At 43.6% G+C, this 21,933-nt stretch overlaps 1 protein-coding gene and 1 long non-coding RNA gene across 6 annotated transcripts in view; one reads left to right on the top strand and one right to left on the bottom strand.

Moving 5' to 3' along the window:
• Nucleotides 1-21,933, top strand: part of LOC125694567 (uncharacterized) — a 58,932-nt gene that overhangs the window by 11,785 nt on the left and 25,214 nt on the right. The window lies entirely within an intron of this gene.
• LOC125694565 (inverted formin-2-like) overlaps nt 2,490-21,933 on the bottom strand; it is a 37,559-nt gene continuing 18,115 nt past the window's right edge. The window contains exons 5-23 of one of the 5 annotated variants that reach the window (XM_048948012.1): nt 21,578-21,611; nt 20,461-20,602; nt 20,204-20,345; nt 18,775-19,719; nt 17,780-17,925; nt 17,632-17,693; nt 16,918-17,020; nt 16,746-16,831; nt 16,033-16,133; nt 14,750-14,820; nt 14,519-14,626; nt 13,830-13,900; nt 13,134-13,254; nt 12,463-12,627; nt 11,627-11,729; nt 10,932-11,090; nt 9,181-9,897; nt 8,127-8,186; nt 2,490-4,938 (exon numbers count right to left, since the gene is read on the bottom strand). In XM_048948012.1, the coding sequence (XP_048803969.1) occupies nt 8,128-8,186; nt 9,181-9,897; nt 10,932-11,090; nt 11,627-11,729; nt 12,463-12,627; nt 13,134-13,254; nt 13,830-13,900; nt 14,519-14,626; nt 14,750-14,820; nt 16,033-16,133; nt 16,746-16,831; nt 16,918-17,020; nt 17,632-17,693; nt 17,780-17,925; nt 18,775-19,719; nt 20,204-20,345; nt 20,461-20,602; nt 21,578-21,611 (3,335 nt within the window). In that variant the 3' untranslated portion in view covers nt 2,490-4,938; nt 8,127. Of the gene's footprint in view, nt 8,187-9,180; nt 9,898-10,931; nt 11,091-11,626; nt 11,730-12,462; nt 12,628-13,133; nt 13,255-13,829; nt 13,901-14,518; nt 14,627-14,749; nt 14,821-16,032; nt 16,134-16,745; nt 16,832-16,917; nt 17,021-17,631; nt 17,694-17,779; nt 17,926-18,774; nt 19,720-20,203; nt 20,346-20,460; nt 20,603-21,573; nt 21,612-21,933 lie in introns of those variants that run through there. The other 4 variants (XM_048948013.1, XM_048948015.1, XM_048948014.1 and 1 more) reach the window with 4 other exon arrangements.

Genomic DNA, 21,933 nt, shown 5'->3' with positions numbered 1-21,933 from the left:
GACAATGTTTATTGAGTATTGTGTTGTCACAAGGCTTCCTTTCATCTACATTCCTGCTGTTTACAAGGGTTTGCTCCAATCTGATTTCAGGTCTTACAGTTATATTGTTCCTTTCAAATTTGTTATAATGACAAATGTCTTTTGATGTAACTGATTTTGTGCATTATTAAAATTATTTCTTTTGTTATATTGTTAATTAACAGTTGTCAAATTGTTACCTACTGCTCCTGTTTCACAAATGGGGAAATTGTGGCATAGAGAAATGATGTGCCTGCAACCATGGCTGCCAAGTCTATGCGTTTGATGCTTCTAGGCTCAAGCCTAGTGATGGAGTTAACAAAAACTTCTTTATGGGAACTGGCTGCACTTCTTAGCAGCTGGCAGAACGATAGGAACCTTGGGATCTGCTGTAGGTGGAGTCTGGGCTAGCAGCAGCTGTGGATGGCTAACACTGAGTGAAACTGTGCTAAGACCTCTGAGCTGGTCATTGTGTGCTGGGACAGGGAGGCGAGGCATTTCAACCAACGAGCCATGCAATAAGCTGTGAAGATAGGAGATGTATTGTAGGACTAACTGAGGACTTGGTGGTAAGTAGGGATGAACTTTTCAAAATGAAAGGGAATTTCACGAGTTACTTTAGTAGGGGCTTATACACATGAAGGGATTGCTGGCAGGATATAATAGCTTTAGTCTTTAGTTGTTTGCTAGATTTGGGATAGGTCATGGTTTGGAAAAGATTACTGTATTAGCTGCCATTTGATCTAGGTGAAGTTATGCAGACTTGGGCAGGTAGATGTGTCTTGTGGAGCTCAGGATATCTTTTCTATCCTCCAGACCTCTGGAAGAAAATAGAGCAGCTGAAATTACCTGGAGGCAAAAAAAAGTCCCTCAGTTCTTTTCTTCCTAGGATCCTTCCTATTGAGGTGATATTTTAGAGAAACAAAGCATGTATAGCTGAGATCCAGGATGGGTTTGTGGACTGCCAATGCAGTGAATGCAGTGAATATACTGTTATTTTAGGGGCATATATTTTTTGAGCATTATCATACTGTTGTTTCACCAGAGAGATGCAAAGTATAAACCTGAAAGAGTTTCTAGAATCCTATGACTCACTTTTTTTTTTTTTTTTTTTTTTAAATTCAGAACTACTCATTTCAGTTTCTTGCTAAATCAAGAAAATTATGAATATTTGTTGGGAAGTACATTGGACATCATTTGTCCAAGCTCTCATTCAGAGAAGGACTGTCACCCCCACCACTAGAGATCAGCTCAGCTCTTGTTTTGTCTGACTGAGCCATGAAAGCCTTGACGAATGGAGATTATGGGATGTGGCAGTCTATATAGGAAAGGTCTGTTGGCCACAAAGGATAGCTCTTGAATATTAGGTGCTATATTGGGTTTTATTTTGATTACAAAATAGACTTCTGGATTTCAAAGGATTGCAGCAGCATATGCAGATTTTTCTCCCTTTTGCCTGTGCAACCTCTTTTTTTTCTTTCTACTCTCTATCTATTCTGACTGCTGGATTTGGTAATTGCTTGTCACCAAATCATGGCTAAACTCATTGCAGATTATGAAGCTGCTTAAGTGCTAAACAAGCACATCAGGTTCTGCATGCTGAGAGCTAGGCAACTGTATGTGATGTAGCTGTCAAAAGCAAAGTGTGTTGACGCTAGAAGAAATCCTGCTTTGACAGTCTGGGAGTCTATCAAAACTGACTTGATAGGAGCTGACTGTCACAAGTAATTTTGCCGACTTTGAGTAACGTAGGCTGAGTCTGCTTGAAGTCTCCATTAGAGAAGAGCAGATCCCCTGTTAATTCCTGCTGCCACCTGGCTCTGTGTGAATTGTCACACTGAGTTCTTGCAGAATTGTACATCCCGCAGCAAAGAGTCTCTAATATGAATTAAGTGCTAGATCAGCATGGATGAAAGAGTGAGTTAAACTTAGTGCTGAAAACGCTGATGAACTTGCAGTGATCTGTGGAGAATCTGGTATGATATGTGCTCTACACTGCATAGGTGGAACTCTTTCTCTTTACAACAGACCCACACTGCCATTGCAAATCCTGCTGTCCCTACACAGAATAACCACTAATAAGAGACTCAGCAAGGTCCTGTCACTATTGCTGCCTAATTTTAAATACTCTGTAGTCAAGTTTCTGAATGTGGCAAAGCTGTTTTTCATACCCTGTCTACAGTGTGATTGTGGGGTGACTGAACAAAATGGTGGTTTATGATGGAATTGGTTCATGACTGTATTTGCTTTCAGTAGAATTAGGTGAATAGAGTTCTGTGACTATCTTGTTACCTCATATTTTGTTGTTGTTGCTGCTGCCATATGTGTAGATTGAGTGAGCTAGGATTGGTACAGTGTTGGTTATTAAAAACCAGTAAGCTTGTATACATGGTAAGTTTGTATATCAAAACTTGTAGGCATGAAAAATTCTGGTGAATAATAATTTCCATAAAATAAAGAGACTTGTCAAGTACTTTGACTTCTTTTATTCTAAATTTTGAAATATTTTCAGTAATGAAATTAAAACAAAAAAGCACTGAAATTCCAATTCCAGCCTTTAAAACATATTTCCACATTTTGATGCGAAGTACTTGGAAAAAACTTCTGCAGATTTCATCCACAACTTCATTTTTATCATACAAACAATGCTTATTTGAGGAATACGCAGTTACTTGACAGCTAGGAACTTGTGGTGCTCACAGGCTGGTTTACGTAATGGACTCCATGTGCATTTGCTGTAATATAACCACAGGAATTCTCTTCTGAGGTCCAAACTCACTGTTGGCTTAAACGAAAACATACCCGTTAAAATAGCTGCAAATTGCATGGCTTTTACCAGCAACTTATTTGGTCTTACAAACACTGAAAAATGAACTTCTAAAGTGACAAATAGAGCAAAACTGCACATCCCAGCTGAGCGTCTTTCTTTGAGTTGCTCTGACTCCATCCCCCTGTTCTTGCTAAATAATCACAGTAATGGAAGCAGAGCTACTTTGGAGTAATACATTATAAATGCTGTGCTTTGATCTGTTGATTGGGATTTGATTTTAACAGACAATTTATTATAGTTTTCAAAAATGACTGCGGAACAAAGAACCAGCAGTGGCTCAAAATACCAGTTGCTCCATAAATGCTTGAAGACAGTGGGAACATAATGCCTAACACCCTCTCTTTGAAGGCCCTCGGCAGGTAACACCAAAAAGCCTTGCTTGTTCCCAAATACTGACAGCAGTTTTGTTCCTATCGATAAATCAGCAGGGTGGGCTGGAGGAGGCTGGCTGCCCTCTGTGAATCTGGGCTGCAGGCTCCTGCTGGTAACACAGAGAAGGCAAAGCTGCTGGGAAAACGTTTGCTAGTTGGACTTTGGTAGGCTGGAGTCTAATCTGAGAAAGAGAAACTTGATTAATGACAGCAAGAAGAGCTGATTCTTGGGTGATGCACTCAGAGACTGAAATAGAGGAGAGAAAAAAAGGAGAAAAGTTTAAAGGTGGCATAGTGGTCTCACATGTCAAACCTGGGGTGGGTTATGTGGTTTTGCAGCTTGCTTCTGCCAGCCAGGAACGTGAATTCAGCTGCAACGCAGTTGTGCTGCTCTGCAAGGCTTCCTGAGCAGAGTCTGCCCATGCACCTACTCCAAACACATCTTTGCTTTTGTTAACAATTCTCAGTAACAATGCTTTGGTTAAAATAAACCATTGATTTAATTCTTGGCATAACCTTTACCTCAGTCCAGCAAAGTCTTTGATGTTGCAAGGATGTTGCTATTCCTATAGAGCAAAGCAAAATAAGGTTTATCCTGAACATTAGTCTAGACAGAGCAGGTTACCATATAAAGGCATAGTTCTTAAATACATCAATCTCTTCTGCTTGATTCCTGTTTCAGCACAGTATCACACCATAGATTCAACAAGCATAGATCATTTTAAATTGACAGCTATGTACAAAACTATCGTACAACGTTATTACAAAACTTGAGAAATAAAGCTCTGAATCTTTAAAAACACAATACTGCACGTTCCCAGTTTCAAAGCAAAAGTAAGGTGAAAATACACGTTCTGCAGCTTGAATGCAAAGACGTAAGAGTGCAAGCAGCTGAGAATGGGATTGAAACCCGGAGACTTACTAAAGGATGAGCTGAAAATGTGCATAACACAGTACCCTGGAAAACTTTTTTCTTTTGACAGGAACTGGAGCCCTACTTCTCCAAATTTTATGTATGTAGCTGTACATGTGAGATTACTGCAGGACCACAGCCATGCTTCAACTTAATTGCACATAAGTGTTATCTGGGAGCCAGATGTTGTTTACACAGCCATATGTTGACCAAAATGCATATTTTTGTTGTTGTTCTTGTAATTGATTTTGCTTGCTTTAAGTGATTGAGAACACAAATACATTTTGAGTCTTGGTCCTGGCCAGATAAGACTGAGTGTGGGCAATGAAATGAGGGATAACGCTTCCCCCTGTGAGGGTATGGCCACTGCTGGATTCATACCCTCCATTTATTTGAGGCACTGCTATTTTTAAAATTTCCCTAGGGTTGAACACTGGGCCGCATTCTGCCACTGTGTTAAGAGAAGTTTGGCTTAAGAGCAGGTAGGGATGTTGGGCATTAGGATGGAGGCTGGTAAGCCTGTGCCTTCCCTGCTGCTGCATCAATCTGGACCATGACCCCACAGACACCCCCGGGGCACAACGCAGGTCACGTAAGGCACGGGCTGAGGGTGCTGAAGCCTCCATGGCGGCTCATTGGGCCTTTGGGCAAAGGGTGGAATGCTGCATCAGGAGGAGTGTGATGTCCAGTCAGGGCAGGAGGCCTTCTGGTGATGCAGAGCCTGGCTTCCGAGAGGCTGGCAGTGCTCTGGGGATGAGTTAGCATGTCTCCGGGCCTCCGTTATTTCTTCTGCCTTGATGTGATGCCTGCAGGAGGAGGGGAAAATACAAACTGTTCGCACCTCTAAAGTGAGAGTGGTCTGGTTTGTTGTGTGGATTGGTTGTGGTACTAACTCAGGTAACTTAAACTTCTAGCACTGCCAGTTTTTATATATTTGCTACAAACCTTGCTCGAGTTTCTAGGATTGATACTGATGTTGAAGAGTTTGGGCAGCTCTGTTCTTGAACTGGGCAATAACACGAGTCCTGTGTTTTGCAAGCAGAATGTTGGTATATGGATCTACGTGTTAAATTGCTGAATTAATAAATCTGGACACCCATTTTGTTTTGTCCAGTGTCACCATCTGTCAAATGAAGCCTGTGTGTGGCACTTCATGAAGTTGAAGAACATCTCCCACCTTGTGTGAGAAGTGCTACTGGGGAACAGAACTGAGTCACAGCTGTGAGCCTGGGACTTCAGAGGGCACAGACAAACTTTCTGTCACAGCATGATAGAGCAAAATGTGTGTATTGTGCCTTCGCTGCCTGAGCCATGGGTAGGCTCCCATCTGGGAGTGTTTCTTGAGAGAGTTCGGGCTGTCAGAAGGAAAGAACTGTGTGTTGTTGATTTAAACACCAGTCCCACTCAACAGCTGAAGGAAATACCATTTCTAATGACAGATATGATGGCAAAGGTTGCACAGGAAGACAGCCGTTAGCTTGATCGCATTGCTTTGGTTCATTAGAAATCAGCCCACAGACACCACTGAGTCTGCATGGGGTGAGGTGAAGCATCTAGTTGTCTAAATTTAAAACATTAATTAAGTTAAAAGAAAACAAAGGAAAACCTTGATTCCAAAACTTTGTTCTTTGGTGAGATAGGCTGAACTCCCATTGTGTCCACATATGTATCATAGCTGCTGGCAAACAGCACTGTGGACTTTTGCTTTTGCCTTTTCCCTCTGAGCCTCATCAGGCTGCAGTGTTTGAACATTTGGTTGGAAATTTGTTTAGCTGTTGCCAGGACACACACAAACACAAGGTGACCCCCAATATATTGGAAATAGAGATTATTTGGGTATAAAAGAATAATAGTGTTAATACAGAAACTGCTGCATAACAAGTTATGGTCAAGAGGAGAGAACTGAATAGCTGATTACCTAAGTCCTTATACAGCTCTGAAATGTTATTTCACAGAGTCACAGGCTGTTCCTGGCGGGTCAAATACTGTCCCTTCTTTGTTGCTTTTATAGAGACTCTAAAGGATTTTGGGGTGTGGGGAATAAGGAGGTGTAGCCTTTATCACTGCAAGTGCATTTGTATAAGAAGGAAAATTCCTACAGCTTCACTTCAACCTGGCAAATTCTAGCTCCAGCCAGAGAGTACAAGGAGTGTGACAAGAACTTAAAGGTGGTCTCTGAAGAAAATCAGATAGGGTTATAAATCACGTGAATCACCCTGGAAAAAAGTACTGGACTTCTTTTCCTGGGGTCTCCCATCTTTGTGATGGGGAGCACTTCTGGTTTGCTAAGGCTGCCAAGAGGAATAGGCTTGAGTTGCATTTGGGGGAGGAAACACCATGGCTACAGACTAAGAAAAGCAAATAGATTTTGTTTCCTGTGACTTTTCCAAATGACACAGGAATGAAGGGAAAAAGGGAGTTGAAGATTTCAAGTGCTGCTTTTCCACTGCCCTTGCAGCTGTGAGCACTTGTGGGCACTGGTGGCATCTCAAGGATGTGCCTGACTCAGTCACTTCTTAGTTCTTAGTGGCGCTGGCTTTCCATGCATTCCTCTATATTGCTTTGCTGTGTCTCCAGAGGAGAATTTGAAGCTGTCTGCATCTCCGTTTGTTAAAAGTAACCTTTTTTTTCAAACCTGCATGCAAGAATCTCTGTGCTTAAAACATATAATTTGAGTTACACAACTCTCGGTTCCAGCTGCCCTCCCTCTGCAGCATAATCACGAGCCCTCACTGCTACTATTTTCTACTTTTTTCTACAATGTTCTGCTCTTGCTGTAAATCTTCATCAGGATTTTTAAACTAATACTACCACTCCCCTTTTTCTCTCAACATAATCATGAAACATGGTACTGAAGGGCCAAGAGGAGAGGACAGCAGTAGTCAGGAGCATAACTACCCAATATCTCTCATTTTCTCTTGCTAGCAGTGATGCTTCAGGTGCAGAAACAAAAGCAACCCTACGTGGGAATCCTGCAGAGCTTCCTCTGCTCCATGCCCTCAGGGCTAGGGGTTCCTGTCCCCCCTACGCATGGGGGATGCTGAAGAATAAACACATTCCTTTCAGGAAATGAGAGAGTAAGAGATTTGGCATCATTGATTCAGTTCACAAGAGGTGTTCATCAGGGTGGAAAGGACAAGTAACTATGCAATTTCAGTACAGTGGATGTTTTAACTGTTTATTTTTCCTGCTTTTCTTTGCACTTTCAATAAGCATGCAAACTTTTGTTTATAAAAGTTTTGGCCTGAAACTCCTAAAGTTTTCTCACAGTGGGCAAGAAAACTGCCCATTGGAGGGAAGTTATATGTACCAAGATCCCTGCATGTTATTTTTTTTCAGTGACAAAAGCTGAATCCCCTCCTTTACCTTGTCCCATAAAAATGCACGAGTGCAAAGAAGTGTGCACGGTCTGTTTGCTCCAATGCACTACCTTGTGTGCAGTATCTTGAGAAATTGAACTTGGCTTTGAGTTGGAGCTGGTATCTCATCCCAGCATGTATTTATCCCTGGGCCCAGTGTTTTATTTCCTTATCCAGATGTCTGTATGTATATGGTGCTATAGTAAGTGGCTACCCACAAGCAAACCAAACATCATTATTTGCAGGAGGTAGGTACTGAAATTGCATTTTTACAATTTTTGAGAAAAATAATGGGATCAAAGCAAGGACTTTGTTTATCACATGAAGCTGGATTCACGTGGTTAGAATACTGTCTTTTAATTATCTGCAGGGAAATGAGATTGGCTGCTGCTGACACAGAGGACGGACATGTGGGATGTGACCCAGTGTTGTGGGGAGATCAGCACTGACTCCACTCAGCACAAGATCAACACCCTAGTCAGTGAAAATCAGAGTAGCAAATTTGTTTTAGATGTATTTGTGATTAGACACAAAGACAAAAAGCTTAGCTGATATGCTAAATATTGATTAGGTCTGTAAAGTCCCGAAGGAACTGGGGTTAGTTCACATACAAATGTCTTTGCAAGTTTACATACCTCATTGTACCACACAACCTTTTTTTGTTTTATAATCTCCAGAATCAGTCTCAACCTCTGCTTTTAAACAAAAGAGACACACTAAATATATCTGATCATGGCAAGGTAAATGTAACGACAGGGAACTTCTTACAACAAAAACACTGTCCAGCAGTAGACAGGTTCCTAGGATGCCACCACTGGATGATCAGGGAACTCTATGGCTGTTGTGGGGTTCATTACAGATACAAGGGAAGCACGGTGATGGCTGGGAGCTATCTTTGTTGCAGCTCTACCTGCTGCCTTCTGGCAGTTTGGGAAGGCAAGTTTGGGAACCACTGTTCTGGGAAAACACCTCTGTTTCGTGCCTTGGTTTTAGCTAGGGGAAGGTGCATGCTTGAAACATAAATACTTAAAGCCCCAGGCAATGCTGGGACTACAAAAGTAAGGTTCTCCATGGTAGATAGTCAGCCCAGGCTCTCTCTCTCTGTAGTGAGTATTCAGACTCTCCTTTACTTTCCGCTCTGCCTTCCTTGGCAGTATAAACATTCAACACTAATAAGGAGATCTCTCCACTACTTTGCTGCCCATCTGCTGCATAAAACAAGCTTTGGACAGCATACTGTATCTTTAAGTGCTGCTGTTTGCTGGCTTTATGCATTTATAAGTAGCTGAAAGGGGTGATTGCTGATTAAGTATCCACTATTAACTGCTCTTAATCACAGCTCTGGAGTCTAATGGAGCTCTTGTTTGCACATAATTGTGCCTCATAGCTGTCTTTAGCATGCTTGACAGATGTGCTTATTGCCATCTTTACTATGCATAATGGGCTTTTAATTATTTATTCATCTTTACCCGTTTATAAACTACTTATAAATGTCAAAAGAATGAATGATGCTTATGTTTTTCTTTTTACATCTTTTTCAGGTTAGAAAAATAATAGCTCCATTAAACACGGGGACAAAGGGCTTTCTAGGGATAGCATCAGACCTTGGACCTGGGAGGAAACAACACCTACAAATGTACTAGGAGGTCCCCCCCATTTAACTCAGTGCCCGAGGGCTATATAGGCTACCTGAGTAGCTTTTGCTGTGCCTCTTCTTCTTTCTCCGTTTCCCAGATGTCCTCTGCTTTTCCCTGTCAGTGTGTGTTTCCCCTGGAGGCAGTGTTGCTGAACAAGAAGAGTCGGTGGCTGGCTCCTCCGAAAAGGATTTCTCTTGGGAAGTGTCCAACAGCGAGTCTGTACCAGGGTCTTCATTTTCCTTTGCCATCTCTTTCAACTCTGCCTGATGTGCACCATCACAGGGAGTGGATGGAGTGCTGGGATTGCCTCCATTCTGGCTTAGCGGGATGTCCTGAGCTGGCCTGCAGCTCTCCAAGCTGCATTTGTTGTCTTGCTCTTCAGAGATGGACCCATTGAGCTGTTCTCTTAGAGCAGCACCAGAGCTGCTGCTGACAAATGTTATATTGGCACCTATGTTATCAGCAGAGAAGGAAATGGCACCACTACTCAGGCCTGGCTGGAGGCTTGCCATCCCCGCACCCTGCCCATCTCCATCAGCTTCCACTAAGTTTACCAAAGAGCCTTCTGTCCTAGACCCTGGTGGCAAATTTCCTTCAGTATTATTTTCAGGTAATGCCTGGTTTGGAGCTGAGACATCTCCAACATCTCTACCCATCTCTGGTAGGGCAGCGGCCAAGGACAGAGTGCTTTCTGAGGGATGACCGTTGTTTTGCTTGGCTTTATCATCCATCTGCTGACCTCCTGCTTGCGGATCCTCAATGCTCTTTCCTTCAAACAAAAAGCATGAGATCAGCCATATATGCAGAGTTGCATCCAAGATCAACCATGGTGTTTCTGGTATTGGGAGAGACTACAGGCTTGCTGCTGCCTACAGTGGTTGCACTGCCCCTAAAGCAGCCATGGTGATGGGTTGATGGTTGGACTAGATTATTTGAGTGGTCTTTTCCAACCTTAATGATCCTGTGATTCTACATAGGCAGTACCCTTTCATCCTACAGCTAAGGAAGAGCGTCTTCATTAGCATTCCCATCTCCCTTCCCAGTGCCCCATGTGGTCACTCCAGTGGGACTCCGAGGCTCTACATTAGCAAAAGGCATGTTTTCAGCAGGTGCTCTGGTGTCCCATGGTTGATGCCCATGAAAGTCTTTGGACTTGCAAAGGGTATCTGAAAACCTATATCAAGAAGAGATCCTGAACCAGCTGGGAACACTAACTTGGTTGGCGCAAGCACTTAAAAATTTCTTGCTGGCCTTTCTAAAGCCACAAAGTCAGGCTTTACCACACACCAGTGCACTCGGACTGTAATTGTGTGTTGATATGCTCAGGTCACGAGCCAAAAAAAAAGGCTAAAACCATAGGCTATTTCCTAAAAAACACCTGGGTGAATGGGGTTCTTCTGCAGATAGGACTTTCTAGTCCTATTTTAAGTGCTGCCTTAGACTCCCAGATGTAGACAGAGGGTACAGCAGACTACAAGATGAAGATAAGCTATGCTAGTGAGATTTGATTATATGGAGGGACAGGTGGGGATGACGTTAGAGCCCCACCAGAAGTTTCCTGTGGCTGAGCCATGGGCTGTGACTCTCAGACAGTTCATCAGTGCGGGCACAAGGCCACAAAGTCTGAGGCACATCTGGCTGTCAGCACCTCAGGGCTTTTTGCTCCTGTCCACAACTCTGCTGCAGATCCTCCTTAATTAGGATGCCCCAAATGCTGGAAGGTTACTTGCTTGCGTGCTTGGCTCAGACTCAGAGACAGATGGGAAGAAATAGCTGCAGGTACAGTTGGGTATGTGTCCTTACCAGACCGGCTCTCCTCAGGGATCTCCGCAGGCAAGGCTTTAGGAGGTGCGTCTGACTCGTGTCTGTTCTTCGTCTTTCTCAGTGTGAACCCTTTCCTTATGTCAGCCAGCAGTGCATCAATGACGCAAACATCCTCCTGCTTCACCAACCCCTTCTTAACTGGGATAGAGAGAGACAGGTGATAAATGTGCTCCTGAGAGAGGAAGGATGCAGACTGCACAGCAGTGCTATCACTTGGGGTTGGTACTGCTTCCCTGGTACAAACAGGGCATCTGCAAGACTTTTGACATGTCTGCAGCCTATGGTAAGCTGGAGCAAGCCTATTTCAGAGTAGGAAGAGACTTTCTAGGGGAAAGTCAAATGTCTGTTGTTAGGTTTAGGATTCAAAAAGTTTGCTTAGAAATTGAAATATCTGAAATAACTGAAAGGTTTCAGTTTTATTTTTGTCTCTCTCCTTCTCAGTCAGCAAAAGTAAAATTAACTTCTCTGCCCAGCTGCCACTGTGAAAAGTCAGTTGCTATCTGTGGCCAATAAGATGCCTAAAAGCCTTTAGTCAGCCTGCACTTGGAAATTCAGAGAATAAATTACCTCTACTGGTCATTAAAGCAGGACCAGCAAAGAGCTTTCATCAGCTCTTCCAGTCCATTTGGGATGGCAAGTCCTCCATTTCTTTTGATGCCCTTTCAGATACTCACTGACTTTTCCATTTTCTCCCTTCTGTCTCTTCCCCTCTTCTTCTTCCAGCTGTTTCTTCCTCTTCTCTGCTTTTGCAGCTTGTTCCTTTCTGTCTTTGTTTTCCTGCAATTAAGTAACAGGGACATGAAAAGGTTGGCTAAAGATCTGCTAGGAGAACCAATGAAGAGAAAGACGATATGCAGATGGTTGCAAAGGCAGAAGAGAAATCCTCAGAATAAATAAAAGGAGCATAAGGAGGACTGTTTTGCCAAGAGAGTGAAAATGGTTTGTGCAGGACTTCGCCCAGACCCAGTAGGAAGTGGCAGCGGTCATTTGAATAACACAGCTACCCATGTGCATCTTCTCTCACTGACAGTCATCTGAGGCATATGTGGAAGGTACTGAAGCCATACATTCTTTCAAACTAGTGGCCTTTTGACTATACATCCCCCTTCTGATCCTGTTTGTTCAAGTTGAAGAATTAAGTTTCATAATTCTGTTCTAAAATTTATGCACTCAGCTGTGAAGGCATTGGACTCGATGATACTTATGGGTTCCTTCCAACTTGGGATATTCCATGAGTCTATGAAAGCATCTCTGTGAATATGCAGCTGAAGTTGCACTGAAATCCCAAATCATCAGGGTCTGGGTCAGGCCGGGAGCACTGGCAGTACATGAGGATGAAGTGGAGCAGGGACCAGATACCCATTCACCAGGTGACCTCAAGCCAAGTATTATGAGAAGGGGTCCATAATCAGCAGTCTCCCCTCCGGACTCTGTGCCTGTCCCACCAAGGACTGTTGGAGTAGAAATACGAAGCACTATGATGTGTTCATCTTTGTGTGCAGTCACTAACCTTTAGGGATCGGATGAAGAGATCTCTGAAAGTCTTCATGGTGCTAAATACATCCTCTAAGGACAACTTGCTTGGGTCCTCACAGAGATAGTTTGCAAGTTCTTCTCTCTTCCTGTCAATGGTTTCAAAATCTTCTTCCAGTTTTCTGGAAGCATCAATGCTATCCTGAAATGCATTCAGTATAGACAGTGAGACACCATCCAGAGGATAACAAGTGAAGTGTACATAAAGAAAAAGGATGTCAACATAAGAACTTGGAGCAGAGCTTTTGGGGTGGGAAAAAACAACACATGGCTCCTGGTGACTGTGTTGTGCCACTATGCAAGGGTGGCTTGAGCAACACACAAAAAGCTCAGTGCAGAGTTTCATCCCAAGAGAAGGGGTTTACTTTGGCGACCTGCACAGAGAGTGAACACATCGACTCAGACATAGTGAGGAGAGGCAGAGTAGGGAGAGCCATTGAAGCAAGCCTTTAAGAAAGCCTCACTGAAGGTAGGTGGGTTTGGGGCAAGCAGACACCACTGAGTTCTGTGGCATTACAGCCTGTTTCCAAATCTGAGAGTGCATCTTGTGGTAGTATTTTTCACCCCCTTGTGAGCGTCCTCAGCTACATGCAGCATGCTGGCTTTGTGTGTGTAAGGTGGAAGCTATAAGGGAACTCCAAGACTGACCTGGATAGGTTTCTCATACTGCTGTTTCACATCGTCATTTGCTGATGAGACCTTTCGCTGGAGCTCCAAGAGCTTTTTTAAATTGGCACTGGATTCTGAGCGTATAATATCAAGATTAATTCTGAAATCACACAGATGCCCCGTATTAGTTCTCATTACTGTATCATGCTCTTACAAAAGAGATGGCAAGGCCTAGCAGGTTTGGTTGTCCCTCTACTTCCCATGTGAGCTTGCGCCCTCAACCCTGTACAGGCTGAACTCATGAAAAAGTTCAGCACTTATGGAAAGATGCTCAGTCCCACTGCAGCAACATGCATTGAGTAGGTGAGCACCCAGAAAGTCCACCCAGGGTTATCTGCACCCACATTGCTCAGCATTTGCTCAGTTTCCCTGGTCAAAGGCACTTTAGAAGCTCCTGCTACTGCAAATGCGGTGCAGATTGTGGAAGGGCCCATAAGGCAGTATTAAATAAATGCACTGCAAATGTCAGACCTCAGTAGTACCAGCTGTAGAAGAACTATAATATATTAAATAGGTGTAAGCACTCATCAACCAAACCTTTTGGTTAAAGATAAGTAAAATGCCATCTTATTAACATGCTGTGCCAGCTGTGGGTATCCTAATTTCTGATACACTGTTGACATGCATGGGATTTATTTTTCTTTTTCATTTGAAGGAAGTGACACACAGTCTTACCCTGCTGCTTTTGAAACATATTCAAGGTCCTCCGGCAGTTCCAGTAGGTCTGTGTGGCTGTTTTCTACTTCCTGAAGCAGAAAAGAGAAATAAGCACTGTTTACTGAGTGGTGCAAGCTGGGAGAGGAGGCAGTACTCAGGACAACTGCACTATGCCCCTCATCTGGCCTCCTTTCTGCAGAGCTTAACCATGTGTAACTGATGAATGAGAGTGGCAGAGCAGAATATGAAGAAAAAGAAACAACAAACAGTAATGCATGGAATAAGAAAGTCATAGGGACTTAGTGGGGAGTTTGAAAAGCTCAAACACAGCCTGGTGGAGAAGCGAGTGGCCATGAAAAGGCAGAAAGGATGAATGGGTACAGAGCAGCCAGGATGGCTTTGGTGGCCACAAACTCTGTGGTTTGCAGCTGATGAGCAGAGACTGTGCAAATATGAACAAAGGAAGTTGCAGCAACTGCGGGGAAAGATGCTGGAGGAAAGCAGGACAAAACTAAAAGGAGTTCCCTGAGAGCTGAGTAGTGCCCACAGGCATTCACCACCAGCCTAAGAGAGCCAATGCTTTTAACTTGTGGCTAGATGGGGACGATAATGAATAAGAGTGCATTACATTAACTGAATCTAGAGAAGGAGGAATGATTCACTAAGGTAAAAAGCCTCCCTTTCCTTTCTGCCCAGGACTGTAGTACCTCCAGGATATGGTGGAGCAGCGTAATGCGGGTTTGGTTTGCTTTGGTTTCTGTTAGTTTGAGTAAAGTGCTGATTTTAAACCCATCAGCATCGCCTGTGTGACTTCCCTACAAGATAAAAAAAAAAACAACAAACAGATGTAACTCTTCTGTCCAAATTACAGCCTTAGATGTGAAGATCATACACACATTCTGTAGATGGGTGGAGGGCAAGCCAAACAAAGTCCTTACGTAGTTCAGAAAGTTTCCAACTTTGAGAATCAGTTTACAAAAGAGAGGCAGACGGTGACTGGTCAGAAGATCTGAAAAACATAAAGGGCTTTTAAGCAAAAGCCTCAGATAAACCAGAACATTTTCTAAACTGGATAAAAAGAGGGATTCTGAATTCCAGCAAACCAAATCTGATTGTTCAGGTTTGCGGCCCAATGGCCCAACCTGCAGAGAAACTGATTCTAAGTAGATTCAATCCCAGTAGCTGGCCTTAATGAAAGTTTCTGCTCTCTTGTATTTCTTTCTTTATTCACATCTGGTCTCTCATTCCTAATGGAAAACGATGTGGAGATGGACTCTGATCAATTGGAAGTACCCAAATTTAACCTGCTGTGGGGTACGAGGGCTCCAGCTTTAATCCTGCAGACTCCATTCAGCTGTGCAGCAAAGCCAGTTCTGACAGTGCTCCAACTACCTGCCAGCTGCTAAAACCAGACACACTCCATCTTTTCCTGGTCTCGCATGGTAAAGGTGCTTATCAGGCATGAAGGGTACAGTCCCTGTCCTTGCCCTTACAACAAGGTGCTGCAGAGATGTGCTTTCTGAAGCACTCAGGAGCGGATTTAAAAGGAAAAGTTGGCTGCAGGGAATTTCTGGGGAGAGCTTTATCCCAGCAGGCAGCTGTAATTTCAGCTGGAGAAGCCTAGAGCAGGCGTTCTTTAAGACAAACAGTACTGACAAGAAGTGCTTTCAGCAGTGGGACCTGAGATTTCTGCCACAGAAAAAAAAAATAAAAATCTGTTGCATAATTTCTCTGTGTATTCACAAACTTGAGCATCAGCAATTCAAAGCCCAAAATAACAAACTTTCTCTTCTGATTACTTTTGTAGGCAGGGAAAAAACTAAAGTATCACTGCTTTCTTGGGGAAGTTTAGGTATGCTTTTCTGGAAGCAGAGAAAATTGCTGTGTAAAGATCTTAACGTAATGAATTAGCTCTAGATTCAGCTCTTTTGGAAATTCTGACAAGCTTCCAACACTTCATTGTCAAAAGTGGTTCAGAAGAACACAGCTGCTGCAAAAGAAGAGGTCTGAGGCTGAGGGAAAATGGTCTCCAGTCATATTAAAGGCTTTGATAATCAGTGGAGATACTGAGAGCTGCATCCTGTACTCTGCAGCAAACCAGTGAAGAGGCTGCAGGAAAGCTGTGCTGCTGGGGAGACTCGCTGTATTGCTCTAGAGGGTTTATTGAGGCTTTACAGCTGACTGTCTTAAACAAGATCCAGAATTAAGGTCAGACGTTTACCTTCGCAGGCTTTCCGGATGGCTTCAGCTTTTGGTTGAATCATATCCAGAACAACAGTAGTCTCTTCACAGATCAGCATACATTCAATCCGTAGCTGATAGCTAAGGATGGAGATTGATTAAAAGCTTAAAGGCATTACAATCTTGGCCAACACATCAGCTCTCTTCCCACATCACCTCTAAGCCTGGCAACCCCATCGCCAATGCTGACAGCATTGCTGCCTTCCACATCCACATGAGATAAGTGCTTGTGGAGGGCTGCCACTTTAGACAGGGACCAGTCCTTAGCCACATGGTCTACCTTCTGCAACTCTCAGCATGAATATTAGGAAAGATTCTTCTGAGTAAGACTGGTTGCACATTAGAACAGGCTGCCCAGGTGGTGGAGTCACCGTCCCTGGAAGTCCACAAGAAGCATGGAGATGTGGCACTGAGGGGCACGGAAGGGATGGTTCGGGGTTGGACTAGGTAGTCATAGTGGTCTTTTTCAACTTTAATGATTCTTTGATTATATACTTCAGAGGGACAAGAGGTGCTGCAGAAGTGACACCCTTTCATACAAGGAAAAGGGGAAGGGAGGGCTAAGGTGGAATTGGAGACTGACCAACTGTATCTGTTGGTGTTTGAGACCTATGAGACTAATATAGAAACTTGAACTTCCCATAGAAAAACCAAGGAAAAGATTGGGTTGACATTCACGATGAGCATCCTTACCTGGGAATTTGAAGGAGGAGAAGATAAAACTGATCTGCGTTTGCTAGCTTCGACTTCTCTTCTTTGAAGGCCTTCAGGTTTTCTATCTAATGAAAAATAAAGAATCAACACTGCAGGACTTCACTGCACATTCAGCTCTTTGAATCAGTGGGTGCAATTTTTCTCTCCTGACCTCATGTTTTTCAGGCAGCAGCTTCAACAGCTGCTTTAGAACCTCAACGTCGAACTTGGTCCGATCTCCATTCTGGACCATGGCAGCCACCTCTTCATTGGAGCTGCAGAGAGAAGCACAGGTAGCAGTCACCAAAAGGTCCCCCTTCCACAACTACATGCTACTGAGAGATGTACTTGCACAAGCGTTCTGTGCTTTCCCTATTGAAGGTCACAGAGATAGGAAAGATACATCCCAGTGATTAACTCAGAACTGGGACCTGGAAGATCCAGATTCAAGTACTTGCTATGCACAAAATTTGCTTCTGGCCCCGGTCAAATGACTTAAGACTAGGGATCAACGTTCCAACTCAGATGTCTGTCTCTGCGTATGTGACTACCTTAAAATAAATGAATTCTTATCTTCCTTCTTGGTCCTTCTTTGAGGAAGAGTTTCACTTCCAGAGGCATTTCACAGCCAACGCTACCCTAAGAGTCTGTGCTATAACTCCATCTGTAACATGGAGTTGTAGCACTTCATGAAAAAACACAGTTAAATACCCAAGCCTAATATTTTAGAGAGAGTATATGACAAGCTGTGAAGTAATCAGATTTTACAGCAACACAGACTACAGAAAGAGCATTGGCAAGAATAGATTTCTTGAGGACCTTACAGGCACTATGCACGACCTACTCAAAGTTTTGTCAACTGTCATGAAAATCAGCTATATCTTACCATTTAAACTGCTTCAAAAATATGTTCAAATTGAGACTTTTCTTGGAGTCCAAAAATGTGATCTTCATTAAAGAAAAAGAAGATATCACTTATTAGATGAGCTGTCTGCAGCAATCTTTACTCGAAAGAATGAGAGTGGCCCCCTCACCTCCTTCGGCTCTGCCTTCACTGGTGCGGCTGTTTTCTCCTTAGGGGTTGGTTGTGGAAAGCAAAACAGCTGCTCAATGCTTGTGTAGTTGGGCTCTATGGTTTCCTCGCTGCTGCTGCTCACTGAAGCCCACATCGAATGACTTTCTGAAAAAAAGACAAGGGATTAAGAGTGGCTGCAGAGCTGAAAGCTCCCAGCTTTTTTGGGTAGTTTGAGTTGCTAGAAGGGAAATTCCTCAGAAGGTGAATTAAATAAGAAGAGACATATTTTTGATTTTGTAATCAAGTCTCCTTGTGTTATGCTGGCAATAGGACTGCTTAAATAAATCCCTATTGCATTCTCTTAAGCATTGAATTAATCTCCACTGCACTTTCTTAAACCTCTTTTCTTCTTTAAAAAACAAAAAACATCACCTAAACGTGATGCAGGAAGCTCTACTGAAACAATTAAATGTCCCATGATTAAAAACATGCCTTATTTGGACTTTAACTATGCCTTGCTTGTTTGGGGCAAAACCGACCTTATTTGTCCTTGCTTCTTCTCATATTTCATGTTCCATTTTTGGATCCGCTAGGAGAGGGAAATGTGACCCAAAAATCAAGAAACAATTCAATACTTCTCATTGTCTCACCAATTATTTCAATGTCCTTCCTGAACTATGAGCTGATTCTGATCCGTACTGCTACATATGACTTTTATGTACTTAAGAGTCTGTTGAGAACTCAAGCTTAAGGCATGTCAAGGTGGATTAGGGCAATCTTCCCATTCTTCCCCCTTCTTCAATTTCAAACAATTTCTTTATAAATGAGCTATTCCAAGCTATTTCATTGGGATGGTTATTTTGTCAGTGATTCCATCCCGCTTCCATTTATTTAAGCTCAGCATGTAATGGAAATCAGGGAAGTTCTGTGTCTAAACGGAGATAACTAAACCTGACAAATAGCAGTTTTTCCCCTCCTATAAAGTAGTTGTGACTTCATACTAGAAGCACCCACCTCTCACCACATTGGAGGGCAGCTTCTGCCAGTTTAGCTTCTTCATTCTCAGCGTTGGTGTCTTCACTGCCTTGTATGGAGGCCTGATGGAGCCGAGCGGGCAGCTGATCTGGGAGGCTACAACAGCTTCTATGTGATCTCCTGCCATACCAGGCAATGGTGGTGGAGGGGGCGGGATGCCCCCTGTACCAGACAATGGGGGTGGTGGTGGAATGCCCCCCATGCCAGGCAATGGAGGTGGAGGTGGGATTCCCCCCATGCCAGGCAATGGAGGTGGAGGTGGGATTCCCCCCATGCCAGGCAATGGGGGTGGAGGTGGGATTCCCCCTATGCCAGGCAATGGGGGTGGAGGTGGGATACCCCCCATGCCAGGCAATGGGGGTGGAGGAGGGATGACCGTTGTGCCAGGCAATGGAGGTGGAGGTGGGATGACCCTCGTGCCAGGCAATGGGGGTGGAGGTGGGATACCCCCTATGCAAGGCAATGAAGGTGAAGGAGGGATGACCCCCGTGCCAGGCAATGGAGGTGGAGGAGGGATGCCAGGGAGTGGTGGGGCTGGTGGTGAATTCATGGAGGCTGTGGGGGGCATGGATGCTGGGCTAGATGGCAGGGGTGGAGGTGGTGGGGGTGGAGGCGGTGGTGGTGGAGGGGCAGGAACAGCGTTGGGTGAAGGGTTAGAGGTCTGTGGTGAGGTGAAGCAGGCTGAGAGCGGTGAGGACGAGGTCTTCTCTTCACAGGCTTTTGGTCCTGAGGAAGCTTCTGGTGTCATGCAGGGGTTTGGTGATCCCACCAGGCTCTGAACTGCACTTGTGCATGGTTCTAGTTCAGTCTGGATGCCTCCATTTGCATTTCCAGAAAGATGTTTTTCAGCTCTTTTTTGCTTGTTTGGATGCTTCTTGATAGATAACAGCCTCTCAATTACTTCTTCAACAGTGTTTCCTTGGACTAGAAAAACATGTTGAGGTCAGAAAAGAGGATGATGCTCAATGAGATGTTCATGCTATCCAGCTCCCACAGACCTGGAGCCACAAAGCTCCAGGATAATTTTACCCAGTGGTACTTTAATTTAATAGGGAAATTCTCATGGTACTGGCTCATACACACTGTTTTGAGCATGCCTGCCAGCACAGCCAGGCAGCCCCAGTGGCAAGATGCCAATGAAAACAGATTCTTGTTGACTCTTGACCCAGGGCTCACTACAATGCCAGGGATTAGCCATCAAAGCAAGATGGTGAATCTCGAGCCCAACATGAAACTTGGCCAGTTCTCACTGGCATCTGTATAGCTGGAGCTTCCCATCAATACATGACCCTGTGCAGCAGGTACAGTTTTGTCTCTATTACCTTCCCAGGGAACAACTTTTGTGGGCACTGGGTTGAATGAGGAAAAAAGAGAGCTGACTACAAGGCTATATGTATGTCATTCTTACTGTCATTGGCGAGCAAAAGGGCTCTGTTCACTACTGCATCCAGTGACTCCCACAGCAGCAGGCTGGAGTGGTGAGACGGTTCCAAGTGGAGCAAGCTCTGCAGGATGGACAGCAGCTGGATGGAGACTGGGGAGCGGCTCACCTGGAAAACAGGGCAGCTTTCCATCACACCAAGTCTGTGTACCAGACTGGTTGCAAGCAAACTCTGTTAACTTTGCCACTGCAGGTCTTTGCAACCTACATGAGGGCCTACTTACTTTATTGAAGAGAGATGAAAAGACTTCATGGTGATCATTCATGTTTATCCCATCACATATCTTCAGTAATTCCTCATCATCTTCTATCTTGAACTCTTCAAATGTATCACACTGGATAAGCAGATCCTCCTCCTCTATGTCTCTAAAGTATTACAGAACTCATTTTCACTGGAGAGCCCTTCACTGATTTTCAGATAATTATTTTTCATTAAATGGCTTTTAGTTCTTTGCCTCTCAGACTCAGCTGATTCACACTGGAAGTGCCCAACTCTACCTTATGTATAGAGGATCAATTGCCATCAGCATATCTTTTCTCGAACTGAATATACCTCTTTGTATAGCCAACACATAGAAGTCAGTGGGACTACTCATGGAATAATCTAGCCCAGAGTATGCTTTATATGTACTTCTCCTTGGAGCAGTAACAGCAAAGTGGCATTTCTACCTTTTCTGAAATTGGGCCGGCACCTTTTTTTTTCTTATAGTCAACATAAACATTGCTTTTTAAAAAGCTTCCTTCTATGCTGTTCAAAATTCGATTAAAAAACCAAAAACATTCTAAAGCCAAGTTTTCTAGCACTCTTGAGAGACTCAGTGCAAGAGAACTCTGCTTGTGCTTGCTGTCAGTAATGACAGACCTTCTCTAACTTTTAAGGATTTGGATAGAGCAATTCCAATTACATAAAATGTTCTAAAATTTATCATGGGTTTTTCTGATAGAACATCATTTTAAAATTATGAAACCCTGAAGTCAGATGCTTGCAGATATGCATTAGAAAGGTGTCACAGCATTCATCAACTGCTTAGTGAGCCCACAGCATCACTTCAGGTTAAGTCTGAAATGCAGCCTCAACAATGGCATTGCTGATCTGTGCTCCGTCTGTGCCAAAGCCTCTGTCATTGCCATCTGCAACAACAGCTGCTCTCATGACACTGTGGCCGATGAGAGCACCTGAACATTGGCCTAACGTCTCCAGTTCCATGTAATGGCTGCATACCTGTGTGGTCCTCTCCCTCCATGTATACCTCACAACTGAAGACTGCCAAGTATTAAACTTCCACAGCTATGTTACTGTGACTCTCATTTGTATAAGAAAATTTAAACAGTGATCCTTACCTTAGCTTGTCTAAAATATCCAACAACTGAAGACCTGGCAGAACAAAAAATACATATATATATATATATTGGCATTATGATCTACTTGGCACTGATCTACTATGATCTTTATATAATGTTACTCTCATAAACACTTTTTGCAGAAATAAAAAGTGAAGCTATCCCAAATTTGTCAAAGTAGGTCGGTTCATTCCATAACTGAAGAGACCTGCAGCTCACATCTGCAGCTGAGTGAGCTACTGAGCATCCCTCTGGGGTTGCAGAGGGACACTGGCACTTCTAGGGCACAAGTCTTCTCATTCTAAAGTAGATGTCTAAAGCAAGTCATATGAACTGTGTGATCAAATGTCCCTTTT

Source organism: Lagopus muta, chromosome 6, assembly GCF_023343835.1.
Source record: "Lagopus muta isolate bLagMut1 chromosome 6, bLagMut1 primary, whole genome shotgun sequence".
Lineage (NCBI taxonomy): Eukaryota > Metazoa > Chordata > Aves > Galliformes > Phasianidae > Lagopus > Lagopus muta.
Note: the sequence above shows the minus strand (reverse complement) of the source record. Positions and strands in the feature narration are given on the sequence as shown.